Source organism: Furipterus horrens, unplaced genomic scaffold (genome assembly GCF_987537825.1).
Source record: "Furipterus horrens unplaced genomic scaffold, mFurHor1.1.pri manual_scaffold_6, whole genome shotgun sequence".
Classification (NCBI taxonomy): domain Eukaryota; kingdom Metazoa; phylum Chordata; class Mammalia; order Chiroptera; family Furipteridae; genus Furipterus; species Furipterus horrens.
The window spans coordinates 93,902,090-93,914,764 of NW_028327176.1; the positions used below are offsets into that span (position 1 = coordinate 93,902,090).

At 49.6% G+C, this 12,675-nt stretch overlaps 1 protein-coding gene across 1 annotated transcript in view; it reads right to left on the reverse strand.

The window, feature by feature from the left end:
* Window positions 1-1,328: 1,328 nt before the first annotated feature.
* Window positions 1,329-12,675, reverse strand: part of LRFN2 (leucine rich repeat and fibronectin type III domain containing 2) — a 177,874-nt gene continuing 166,527 nt past the window's right edge. The window contains exon 3 of the mRNA XM_090282353.1: window positions 1,329-2,626. Coding sequence (XP_090138479.1) covers window positions 1,648-2,626 — 979 coding nt within the window. The 3' untranslated portion in view covers window positions 1,329-1,647. The remainder of the gene's footprint in view (window positions 2,627-12,675) is intronic.

The window sequence follows — 12,675 nt, forward strand, 5'->3', positions numbered from 1 at the left end:
GGAATAGAGACCAGGACAGACAGAGATGCAGGGGAGAGTCCTTCAGATGCTTCTGTGGCAGTTTCTCCCTGGCCACATCTCCCCTGCCCTCTCGGCACTCTGGGAGGGTGGAGGTAGCCCCTTACGTGGACGTGAGCCCATGTGCCCTCCTGTCGCCATCATGTCATTTCCATGGGTGGATCCCCCTCGTTGACAGCATCCACGGAAGGCATTCCCATGTCCCACCCTGAGCCAGCTTCTTTAGGAATAAACAAAGGACAGACTTTGGGCACAGATATACCCCAGCCAGGGTGAAGACAGGGTGTGACAAGTCCCACCACCACCCAGGAAGTAAGTGGACTTGACCTCTGCCCTGACTTTGTCACTAACTCCCTGTGTGACCTTGGGAAAGTCCCTTATACTCTTGGGGGAAAGGGAAGGAGGGTTAAGGATGAAATAATTGCAAATACTTCTTCAAGCTTCAAAACTCTATGATACTAAAAAGATTCAGCATCTCCGTCCAAATCCTCTGGGATTCTCCTGTGTGTCCAGCAGGAAGGAGAGGAACTGCTCAACCAGCATGTGTTCCTGGTACTGCTGAGCTGGAGACTCCAACGTTGACAGTCATGAGCATTCATTGGTCCTTAGAACTGGAATGGAATTGGAGACCTGGTATGATCCCAGCATTTTGTGAATTAGGAGACTGAAATCCAAAATGAGAAAAGCTCCCTCCCCACTATCTTCAGCTGGTTTATTCAGTGGTGCTTCTGGAACCCAAACTCAGAGCTTTGCACTCTAAGTCCAGTGCTCCTATGCCAACCCACTCTGCTTTCCTTTTGAGAAGTCCTCTAGGCCCACCACATGCTTATGGGGACTTTCTGTCCCATCTTCCCCCAAAAGAGGCAAAAATCCCAAAGGAACTCCAAGAGCTAACATCCCTTATGCCCTTATAACTCAGAAAGCCCTTCTCCGTCTCTTCCCCCCACGCACGAGGAGCCCTGAAATTTACCCTTCTGGTTTAAGCCGATGTGATGGACATGGAGAGTCATGTCTGAGAAGAAAAGGAAGCTGGGTCAGGTATAGGGGTATCACTCTACCCTCCCAAGTGTGGGGATGGTTTTGAATAATGAGGGGTCTGGACAGAGGACTTCATAGTCTTCCCCCAAACAAGTGTGAGACCAGACTTAGTCCCTTCTCTCATTAATTGGCAACGATCACCCACCACCAGGGCCACTTGGAACCCACTTTCATGTGTTGAAACTCTCCATGATCTGTGTGAATGAAGAGGAGGTATTTGGGAAATGGAAGAAATAAATTAAGAAATAAAAACAACACTGGAACCATAAGCAATCCAAAGCCACTTGCTTATACGCTGCATTTGTGATTAGAAAGGTGAGAGTCCCGCCTTTCCAAACACTCAGGGTTCAGTCCAACACTTAGCAATCAAGTCCGATTTCCCTGAGCACACCCTGGCTGGGTGGTGGGGAACAGGCCTGGGAAGGTGGTGTGGGTGGTGGTGGTGGGGAGGCTGTTGACAGGGAGACTAAACCATCCCTGGATGTAAACATCACCATGGAAACCCCACGAAGACTTGCCAGTAAAGATTCTTTCCCCTTCCTCTGCCCTGCAAGGGCAGGAGGGTGAGCACCCACCGCCCCTGTCCCAGGCCTACACTGTGCTCTCCATCACCCACTCAGAGCTGCCGTAAGTCCCCCGGGCCCCCACCAGGTCACTCTCCTCAAAGGGCAAGAGCATGCCATTGACAGAGAGGCTGCGCTTTGTCCAGATGTTGGATACCCGCTGAGGGGGGCTGTAGCCACCTGGGGTGACCCCTCCAGTTGCCGCAGCTGCAGCTGCAAAGTCCCCCATGTCGAAGGAATGGCTGCGCTTGGCCTTGCCCTCCAGGGGCAAAGGGAGCAGGCTCCTGGTCCGGGCTGCAGGTCGTCCCAGCAGTGGCTCTCGGTCTGAGTGGTGGCCTCTGGCCGATGTCCCAGACCCTCTCCCGCCTGGAGTCCTGGAGTCCAGCAGCTCCTCCTTTCTCTGACTTTTGAGGTCCAGGGAGGCAAAGGCCCCCATCAGGCGGTCAAGGTTGGGCTTAGGGCGTGGGGCAGGGTGAGGGAGTCTCCAGGGACCCCGTCCCAGTCCTGCAGCCTCCCCACTACCCAAAGAGCTGGAGGAAGAGGAGTCACTATGTCGGGCCAGGCTGGGACTGAACTCCATCAGCTCATTTCTCATGACCACCTTGGGTGGCCCCGGTGCAGGGGCTCCGCTGGGCATATTGCCCAAAACAGGTGGCTGAGCCCCATTGGTCTGCGAGTGCACGTTGCTGACTGTGGCAGCCACCATCTTGCCGGGGGTGTCATGGTTGCAGACCTTGTAGCGCACCATGAGGATGATGATGAAGACCAGCAGTGTAGCCACAATGATGCCACCAATGACCAGGATCATGGTGCCGCCTAGGATCTGGCTGTGCATTGACTGGCACTGCGGGTAGTCAGCCTTGGTGAAGAACTGGGCACAGCCCACAATGTTGGTGGCCGTGAGTGTTGTGGCTGTGTCGTCCCACATGGCCAGCACGCACAGGTCATAGCCGGTCCCTGACACCAAATTGTTGACCACAAAGGCCTTGTTGGAAGCTGGGATCATCCTAGAGTGGGTGGGGGTTGACACAGAGGGACAGGGATGGTGAAGGGCAGCAGAGTGGTGGGGGACAGGCAGAAATAGAAAGAGGGAATGACAGACACAGGACAGATGAAGAAGTGGTGAGGGTGAGAGAGAGAGACAGGGCACAGAATGAGGCAGAGCAGGACAGAGAGAGGCAGGTGAACAGGCAGGGAAGAGGAGACGTGGAGAATGGAGAGGAGGAAGGGGCATGAGCAGAGGAGCGGCGGGGACAGGCAGGTGACAGGAACAGGAAACAGTAAAGGCACCAGAGAGATGTGAGGAGAGGGACCCAGGTAAGAAAACAGAGAGACAGGTCAGGGTGAAAAGGAAAAAGAGAGGGAATGATTCCAGGGTAGAAGTATCAGAGAGAGATATACACAGAGAGACATTAGCAACCACGTGTGGGAAACCACGCAGGAGATGTGGAAATAAACACAATGAATTGAAAGTAGAGACAGGAGGTACAGGGAGGAAAGGAGAGAGGCCCAGCAGGAATGAGAGAGGAAGTACAGGGGTTGGGGTGGGGGGGGAGAGACAGAGAGGTTAAAGTCCTAATGAAAAAGCAGAAATTAAACAAAAGGACATGCCCCCCACCCCGCCAGCCCACCAGCGCCCTGCTTCTTGCCTTGTCTGCTGCAACTATTCTAGAGTCTCTGGGAAGTGCTGGGGTGAGAGTCAGGGTGTCCCTGGCCCCTTCTAGCCCACCTGAGGGCTGGGTCTCCGCCTGGTCCTCTCCTTGGAAATTCATCAATGTTGACAGAGCCTCCTCTCCGGGTCCCATGCTACACTGACCCACAGACAAGGTCCTGACCTCAGGAGCCAAGGTCATCCTCATCTCCAGATGGCTTTCTCATGCCTAGGGAGAGAGGAGGTATCGTGGGGCAAACTGAGGGGGCAATGTTGAAGACTAGAGGGCGATTCTGCTTCCCGGAGGGAAGGACGATTCCTCTGTCACAGCCATAGCAGGCCAGGCACATCCAAAGAGACCTGCAGAAAGAGTTTCTCTGGTTGGGGAGGCCTACATGGGTCCCCCCACCTTAGGGTAGGGTCTAAGGAGGTGGCAGCATCCCCACGCTGGGCCTGTCCACTGTAGCCTGGACATCCAGGAAGCCCGGATACCAGCCCTGATCTCTGATGCCCTTGTTCACATATCACGCCTTGTGCTGCTTCCAGAGATGCTGCTTCCTGTGTTACCCCATAAGCACTCCTGCCATGACCCTCTCTGCAGACTTCCTTACAGCCCCCCACTTCCAAAGAGCCCTCCACTCTCTTGCCCCCTGCTACTCAAGGACTCCATCAACAGCCATCAACCCTTCCAGCCCAGAACCAGGCAGCTTAATTGAGATCTCAGATATGAAATTTCAGAGGCTGAGGACTTCCACCTGGGAAGTTGGCGTAGAGGAGTGGCGCTGACAGGCAGGTACTGACATCCCATCCGCCGGCAGCCTGTGAACTCTGCTTCCCCCTCCCCCTCCCACCTGCTTGGCTGCTGGGTTAGCCACCAAGGAAGGAACTTGGTCCCCAGTGCTTGGGGCAGAAGCGGCAGGTAGAGGGATGGGGATGTCTGGCCCCAGCCAGTGCCTATAGGCCAGCCCCCAGATCTATCTGTTTCACTGGCCTTATGGCAATCCTGTGAGAGAAGGCATTGGTACTCTCATGTCAGGGGAGTGTAATGGCCAGGACTCAGAGAGGCTAAGTGATTTGCCCAAGGTCACACAGCTGGACGGCTAGGATGGGGCAACTGGGACTTTAACACTAGCTTCTAGATCCTGGGTTTGTTCATTACCATGTGATGAACACGGGGGCATTTTTCCTCATCTCAGTGAAAAGCCTACCCTGGCCTGGGGCCTGTCAGCTAACTCCTTCCCTGGAACAATTCCCAGAGTCCCCTGTGCCTCACACATCACTGGGCAGAGCCCCGAGAGCCCTCTGTAGCCAGTGCTACGGGAAACAGGAGAGGCAGAAGTTACCACCCGCAGAACAGTGACAACAGTAAGAGCAAACACTTACCAAGTGGCAGCTGTGTGCCAGGCCCTTTGTAGCCACTAGTATGCTCCTCCTCCTGCACAGGGGGAAACAGACTCCAGAGGTAGGAAGCAAACATAAGTGGCAGAATTGGGATTCAAATCCAGGCAGCCACTGCACACTGCCACCTTGCCAAGGCATGAGCAATGTAAGAGCTGATCCATTTGAGGATGAGGGATGGGCCAACTTGTTTATTGAACACCTGTCCTATGGCAAGGGTTTCCATATTCCATATTACATTTAATACATTAATCATCTCAATGTTTAAACCATCTTCTCCTAGGAAGCCCAGCCTACTACTACTACTACTACTACTACTACTACTACTAATAATAATAATAATAATAATAATAATAGTAAAGAGTAGTTACCATTGAGGGCTTTTTCTGTGCCAGTCACTGTTCTAAGATCTTTAAGAGGATTAATACTTATTTAACCCTTCCAACAATTGTTGGGGAAGTCGTTACTGTTATTGTTACTTCATTTTACAGATAAAGAACCTGAGACATAGGAGACTAAGCCATCTCCTTGGTGGTGCTCTAGTCAGTGGCAGAGTTGGGATCTGAACCAGGTAGTCGGGCCCCAGAGCCTCCACTCCTCACCACTGTGTCATGCGGCCACCGCCCTTTTTTTCTGCCCTCCACAGGTGACTTTGTGTGGGACCCTGCTTGACCTCTCCCTTTCCCCTTTGTTCCCCAGTCAGGGAAAATCATGATGTGATAAGCCATGGTTGATCTGTGCTGTAAATGATGGTATAATAGGGTGAGGCCAATCCTTGGCACCAGGGGTGAAGGGTCAGCTTGGTAAAGTCTTGCACAAGAATTGGCCCATCAGCAAAACCAATGGTGAAGGGAAGGAAACCGGGGTTCAAATCAATGATTTGGAACATAAGGAGGAAAACAACAGTCAACCAGTACAGAATGAGGAAACAAGCATTGAAAAAAATGAGGAGAGGCTTAGGAACCCCTGAGACAACTTTAAATGTGCCAACATCCAAACCAAAGGGGTGCCAGAAGGAGAAAAGGAAGAGCAAGAAATTGAAAGCTTATGTGAAAACATAATGAAGGAAAACTCCCCATATTTGGCGAAGGAAATAGACATACAAGTCCAGGAAGCACAGAGAGTCCCAAATAAGCTAGATCCAAAAAGGACCACACCAACATACATCATCATTAAAATGCCAAAGGTTAAAGATAAAGAGAGAATCTTAAAAGCAGCAAGAGAAAAGCAGAGAGTTACCTACAAAGGGGTGCCTATAAGACTCTCAGCTGATATCTCAAAAGACATTTTGCGGGCAAGAAGGGACTGGCAAGAAGTATTCAAGGTGATGAAAAGCAAGGACTTACAATCAAGATTACTCTATCCATCAAAGCTATCATTTAGAATGGAAGGGCAGATGAAGTGCTTCCCAAACAAGGTAAAGCTAAAGGAGCTCATCATCCCCAAGCTATTATTATATGAAATGTCAAAGGGACTTACTTAAGAAAAAGAAGATCAAAATTGTGAACATTAAAATGACAAAAAACTTACAACTATCAACAACTGAATCTAAAAAATAAGAACAAAATCCAACTAAGCAAACTAGATTAGAAACAGAATCCTAGGTATAGGGATCATTTGGAGGGTTATCAGTTGGGATGGGAAAGGGGGTGAAATGGGGAAATGGTGCAGGGATTAAGAAGCATAATTGTTTGGTACAAAATAGATGGGAAAGTTAAGAATAATATAGAAAATGGTGAAGCCAAAGAACTTATATGCATGACCCATGGACATGAACTAAGAGGGGTGGAATTGCCGGAGGGAAGGGGGTTACTGGGCAGAGGAGAGCAAAGGGGAAAAAATTGGGACTAATGTAACAACATAATCAATAAAATATACTTAAAAAAAACATTGGCCCATCAGAAGAAAATAGCTCCTTGTTCCTCTGCAATGTGTGCATATGTGTGCTCATATGTGTATGCACGTGTGTAGACTTACATGCATGGGTACTTACATAACAGTGGGAGCCAGGTGACTCAAAATAGCCTCTGGCAGTCAAGTTTGCATTTACCAATAATAGCACTAACCAGTGTTCACCATGTGCTAACCTTGTGCTTGGAAGTTTCCACTCATTAATCTGACAGCCCCCCATGAGGAGATTAGCATCATTTCCATTTAGGGAAGGAGGAAGCCAAGCAGTTTTCAATTGGTGGAGCTAAGACCAGATCTGGATCCACTGGGATTCAGAGCTTACACTCTTAGAAGCAACACCACTCCCCACTCCAGGCAGCAGAAAAGACAAACTGCATTAATGTGAAATGGGCACTATTCAAACTCTAGGGACAGAACCAAACTCATCTCGTGCCCATGTAGCCTTGTCTACCCCCTCATGATTCCCAATGCCACCAGCCACTGAGTCTCCTGGCCGGGTCAGACAGCCTGGATCCCACCTTCACTCTTACCCACATCATACCGCTTTCACTTAGGCCTGGCCATCTGTGGCCTGGGTGAATGCAGCAGCCTCCAGATGAGCTTCCCTGCTTCTGGTGTGCTCATCATAGCACAACTCTGGCTGTGCCCCTCACCCACTGAAACACTCTCCAAGGGCTGCCGTGATCTATAGGCACAGTCCGAGCTCCTGAGCTGGGCTCCCAAAACTGACTGCCCATCACATTCTTGTCCTTCCGCCCACACGCCTTCTAACTTCGTGCACATTCTTTAGAGAAATGTTCCAGAATCAGCCAGGCTTTTCAGGGGCAGAAAGCAGTCTCATGGAGGGATAATAAGACTTTACTTACAAAGGGACTCACTATGAAGGGGAAGGTAAGGGATGGGGGGACAACAAGGGAATGTGCAATAATTCAGGGTTGGTAGCTGCCAAGCTGTTACCCTCTCCAGGCATGAACATACCAGGGGAGGTCACCAAACCCAGGGAGGAGTGAGACTTATGCTGGTCCATGTTACACAGAGTGTAGCCCACAGCTTGATGCTGGTTAATGAGCTGTTTAGTCCAAGCTCATGATCAGACAGTACAAAAATTGAGAGTAAGCATTAAGAAAATTTTATAGCAATTTGGCATTGGTTGTGACATTCAAGTGCATGATGATTTTCCCTGATAATTTATTTCTATTATATTCTTACAAAAGCATTGGTCTGCACCAGATGGGATGAAAACAGGCCCAGTCCTTCACTATGAATAGCTTGAGAAGCACTAGAGTAGGGTTTCTCAGCCTTGGCACTATTGATACGTTGGGCTGAATTATTCTTCATTTTGACGGGTTGTCCTGAACACTGTAGAATGTCTAAAAGCATCCCTGACCCCTACCCACTAGGTGCCAGTAGCATCTCCAGTTGTGACAACCAAAGATGTCTCCAGACATTGCCAGATGTTTTCTTGGGGCAAAGTCATCCCCTACTGAGACACACTGGTCTAGAAATTTTAGATGAGGGACAGAGGCAGCAGGGGCAATATTACAGCATGTGAACCAGACAAATAAGAAGCCTGACCCCCCTGTCTGCTCTCCTCCCGCTCTTCTGCTACTGTTCCCCATGGCTTAACCCAACCAAAAGCCAGAGTTCACAGGTGCTTACTGGTCAGCCTTTCAGGGCACACAGCAGGTGGAGGAGGGGAGGGTGGATGGAGAGGCAAATGGCGATATCTGGCACAACCATCAGGTCACAGCCTCTTTGTGAAAGACACATCCTGAAATTATGATAGGTTTCTTTCCATTACATAAACTAGCAACATTTCTGTTAGCAGAAAAATGAATTGCTATTTTAAGTTAAGATGCTCCAATGTGTTAAATTTAATTAAGCTCACATGCTCTAAAGCACAATTTGAAATTACAACCCCAAGCACTTACCCAGGAAAAACAACAAAAGCATAAAAGCCTGCTTCGGAGTGTTTTTTCTTCCTTTCTTTTTTTCTTTTAATGTTCATTTGGCATTTGTTTATTCAATTTAACACTAGCAAACACATCTACAGTTGATATCTACAGCTGATACCAGAAATCACAGCTTACTGGTTCCTCTACTATTTGCTGTCAGATATGTGTTCCCTTCCACCTGCCCCCTCGGCCTCATAAGGAACTACATTTCCCAGGCTCCCTTGCTTGTTTCCAGGCTCCTTGCCCTCAGGCTTCCAGATAGAGTTGGCCAATGGAAGCACTGGAGGAAAGGCTGGAGGGTAGGAGGGGAGAAGCCAGGATTTCTTCCTCTTCTTCTGCTTCTCCCTGTTGGCTCCTGAGCCTCCTCTATGATCCCAGTTTCCAGGGTTCCAGCTCCTGCCAGATGGATCTGGATCCGAGGCTCTGGTCCCACCGTCTCCTTCGTGTTCCTCTGTCCTTGGATGGGAGTGGGTGGTGGTAGTGGCTTCAGGCTGTAGCTAATGTCTGCAATGCGTCACTGTTCCCCTGGTTGACCCGCAGCAATTCCATCACCCATATCATCCAACCCCTCCCTGTACTAAATTCCCTCTTAGCTAGAGAGTGTCTTTTTCTTCCTGGAAGCATCCTGAGTGACACAAAGACACAACGTTTACATGACAAGAATATTCTACCTATTAATTTATCATTCTCTCCTCATGCTTTGGGAAAGACCATCATTACTTCACATCAGCAGCAGCACACCTTGGCCTTACCTAGTGGACCTCCAGCTGTAGGAAGCACTTAGACAACCTCTCTGAATCACTCCTGACTCCCCGAACAAAGCCTTTGCACATAGCAGCCCCTCTTCCTGGAAACCTCTTATCTATTTCTCCACCCGGTGACCTCATTCATCCTTGAAAGCCTGACTCAGATGTCATCTCCGACCCCACGCAGACCTGCTCCTGCTCTCTTGTCCCACAGCCCTTCGTACCTTCCTCCGTTGGAGGCCTTCTCTGTCTGTGCCTGTGACTCCCATGAGGCCATGGCCTGTGTCTTATTCATCTTTGTATCTCCGCCGCCAATCATGGTATCTGACTTCGAGTCACTGCTGAGTAAACATTTACTCTGCGGTTGAGCAGCGCATGAAAGAGTGCTTTGTTAAATGTGAAGGCCTATACAAATGTAAGAGATTGTTATTTCAACTTGATGGCTGGCTAGCGGTGATTCTCAGACACTGGCTGGTGTGAGGAGTTTCCAGAGAGGCGTTTTTCTGTCTCAAGGCTCACCACATGACCTCCTGACGTTTATGGATGTGATGTAGATAAGTGTTTGGGGTGTGTGAGTGTGGGTGTACAGGCGCATGTGTGTGATACAGTGTATGGGGAGCATGTCTGTGTGTGTCTAAGTATCATTTGAGAACTGAATGTGTGGTTATTTGTTAAGTGTGTGTGTGTGTGTGTGTGTGTGTGTGTGTGTGTGTGTGTGAGACAGACAGACAGACAGACAGACAGACAGAGAGAATAGGTGTTCAAATGTGTAAGGTCCGTAAAGGTTCTGATCCCAGGCAACATTAGTCATTGCTCTGCCCCTCTCCCACCTAGTCCCCTAACCTCCCCCCCCTCAGAGGCTTCCATATGTCCCCTGACACTTCTGAGATGACTCTTCACGTGGTCTCTCCCAGAAACACCTGCAGGTCCAGCTGGCTCCTTCCTAACTGCTACCACTAAAGGCATTTGGGGCATCCGGGAATGGGAACAGGAGAGATCCTCAGACTCTCAACCAGAGGCCTGTGAGCTGACTACCAAAGTCCAGTGTCCGCCTTTCCTGGGCTCACTCCAGACTACATTCCCCAGGCTCCCTGGCAGTTAGGGCTGTCCAAGCGGTAACTTCTGGCAAATGAAATGTGGTGGCAGCGGTGTATGCGCCAGGCCTTAAAGAGAGGGAGCGCCTGCCCCTCTCTTCCCTTCCACTGAATGGGCCTTGGTGACAAGGCCCAAGGGGTGGTGGGGACCTGGTGCCTGAGTCTCCAAGTGAAGAAGGCATCCTTACTAACCCAGTATACTGCCCTGGACTCTAGAGCCAGAAGTCAAATTGTATTGTGTCTGAACCTTTAATGCATTTGAAACCATTTGCAACAGTAATTAGGCTCTTCTGACTAACACAGCCACCTTCAGATGAGATGAGGTGGACCTGAGGAGTTTGTTACCGTTACATGTAGGTGTGTGACAGGTGAGAGCGGGTGAGTGTATATTTGTCTTAGAGAAAGAAATTGGGACTACACAAGCACCGCAATTCTCACTTCCCTGGAGTTGTCAGCAAACACCACCCCTTCAATCTCCAGCCTCCATCCTCTTTTCAGCCACCACTTTTTAGGTGCTCTTCCCTCCCCTTCCCCCATCCATGATGCACGCAGCTGCCTGCTGGGCCCCAGCACTGATTTGGAGAAGCCACGTCAAGCCTCCCCACTGAACTTCCCTGGCTCTGCACCCTCATTACTGACTCTTCACAGAACCACTGGCCTGTGCCAACCTCACCAGCCAGATGCGAGATTGCAGGGCACATGAAAAGGCCTCATTAAACTGAGGCAAGCTGTCCTGGCTCCCTAGCCTCTCCCTTTTCCTGCGAGCCCCAGAGGGGCCCTGTTTGCTTCCCTGCACAAACTGCAAGGAGGAGTGGAGATGTGGCTGTATCTATCTTGCACACAATTTACTGACTTACTATGTGCTGACCACTTGACAGGCAGTCTCTTTGCTTCTGCACAATAAGAGGTAGGAATAATTATCCCCACATTACAGATGAAGAAACTGAGGCTCAGAAAGATGGGTCACCTGCTCAAGTTCACACAGCTGGAAAGCAGCTGAGTCAGTGTTGTAAGCCAGGTCTGCCGAGTCATTGAGCTTGGTCTTCCCTATACTGCAGTGCCTTGAATTGAATTGAAATGAATTGAGTAGAATCAGATTTTATCAGGAAGCAAGTCTTAGAGTTAGACTAAGTGTTTGACAGCAATTAAAAATACTTACCTCACTACAATGACAGTTAACCTTTACTGAACCCTTACTATATGTCAAAGAGTTTTGAGTAAGCTGCATGTATCAACTAACTAACTTAATCCTCATATTAGTAACTCTATGAGGGAGGTACTACTATTTTCCCCATTTTACAGAAAGGAAATTCAGTCTCACAGAAGTTGAGTGACTTGCCCAAGGTCTCACAGAGAGATGTTTGTGTTTAGGCAAAATTTGAACCCAGAACTCTCACATTACCTCAACCAATCCTCATAATAACCATGGGAAGTCCCTTTCACAATTATGCTCCCCATTTTAGAGATGGCGGTTAACCTGATTGCTCTGAAGTCACATGGCTAAATTAGAGGTGCAGATGGGACTCCAGCAAGTGATAAGGATTGTCTTGCTACTTCTGAATGCTCACGGGAGCTCTAAAGGAAGAAAGGAAGTCACATGGGTATCCGTGGGCAGGTTCACTGCAGAGTAAGCTGCCAGTGCAAAGGCACTGAGGCAGGAACAGTGAGGAGGCTGGTGTGGCCAGAACAGAGTGATGGAAAAGGGAGAGCGATGGGAAATGAGGTCACCAATGCAGTAGTTAGGAGACAGGTTCTGGAGGGCTTACGAATACGTTCAGCTTTATGTCCAGCTCTGAGAATTTGCTGGGTGCCCCTGTTGAGAGGGATTTTGAGGCTGTGTTCAAATTCAATGGGACACAGTGCTATGTGTCTGGAAGAGTGTGGGTCTCATATTTGTTGTTTCTGGTCCAGGGATCAGAGAGAGCAGTTAGAATGACCAGAATTATTAGTACAGGTGGTAGAATCCCCTCTTCCAGTGTTTGGTGTGGGATGCTGGCCTTGCTTAAACCCATGGCCCTGAGTGATGATGGGGAAGGCACGTGGCTGTTGCTTACATGGGGACTGTCATGGAGCTGGAGTGATTCTGGGAGGGCTCCAAGGGTCAGAAGCCTCTTATCAACTTCTGAGAAGGCCCAGGGCCTAGGGCTCAGGCTCTGGCACTACCCCACTGCCTTTAACCCTCCTGAGAACACAGGGAGACTCGGGCGTCCTGAGGCACTCTGTCTGATTGGCAATGGCTTCGCACTGTCTGCAGGCAGAGAAGCCACACTCAACACGATTGAGATTCCGAAGCAGAGCGCC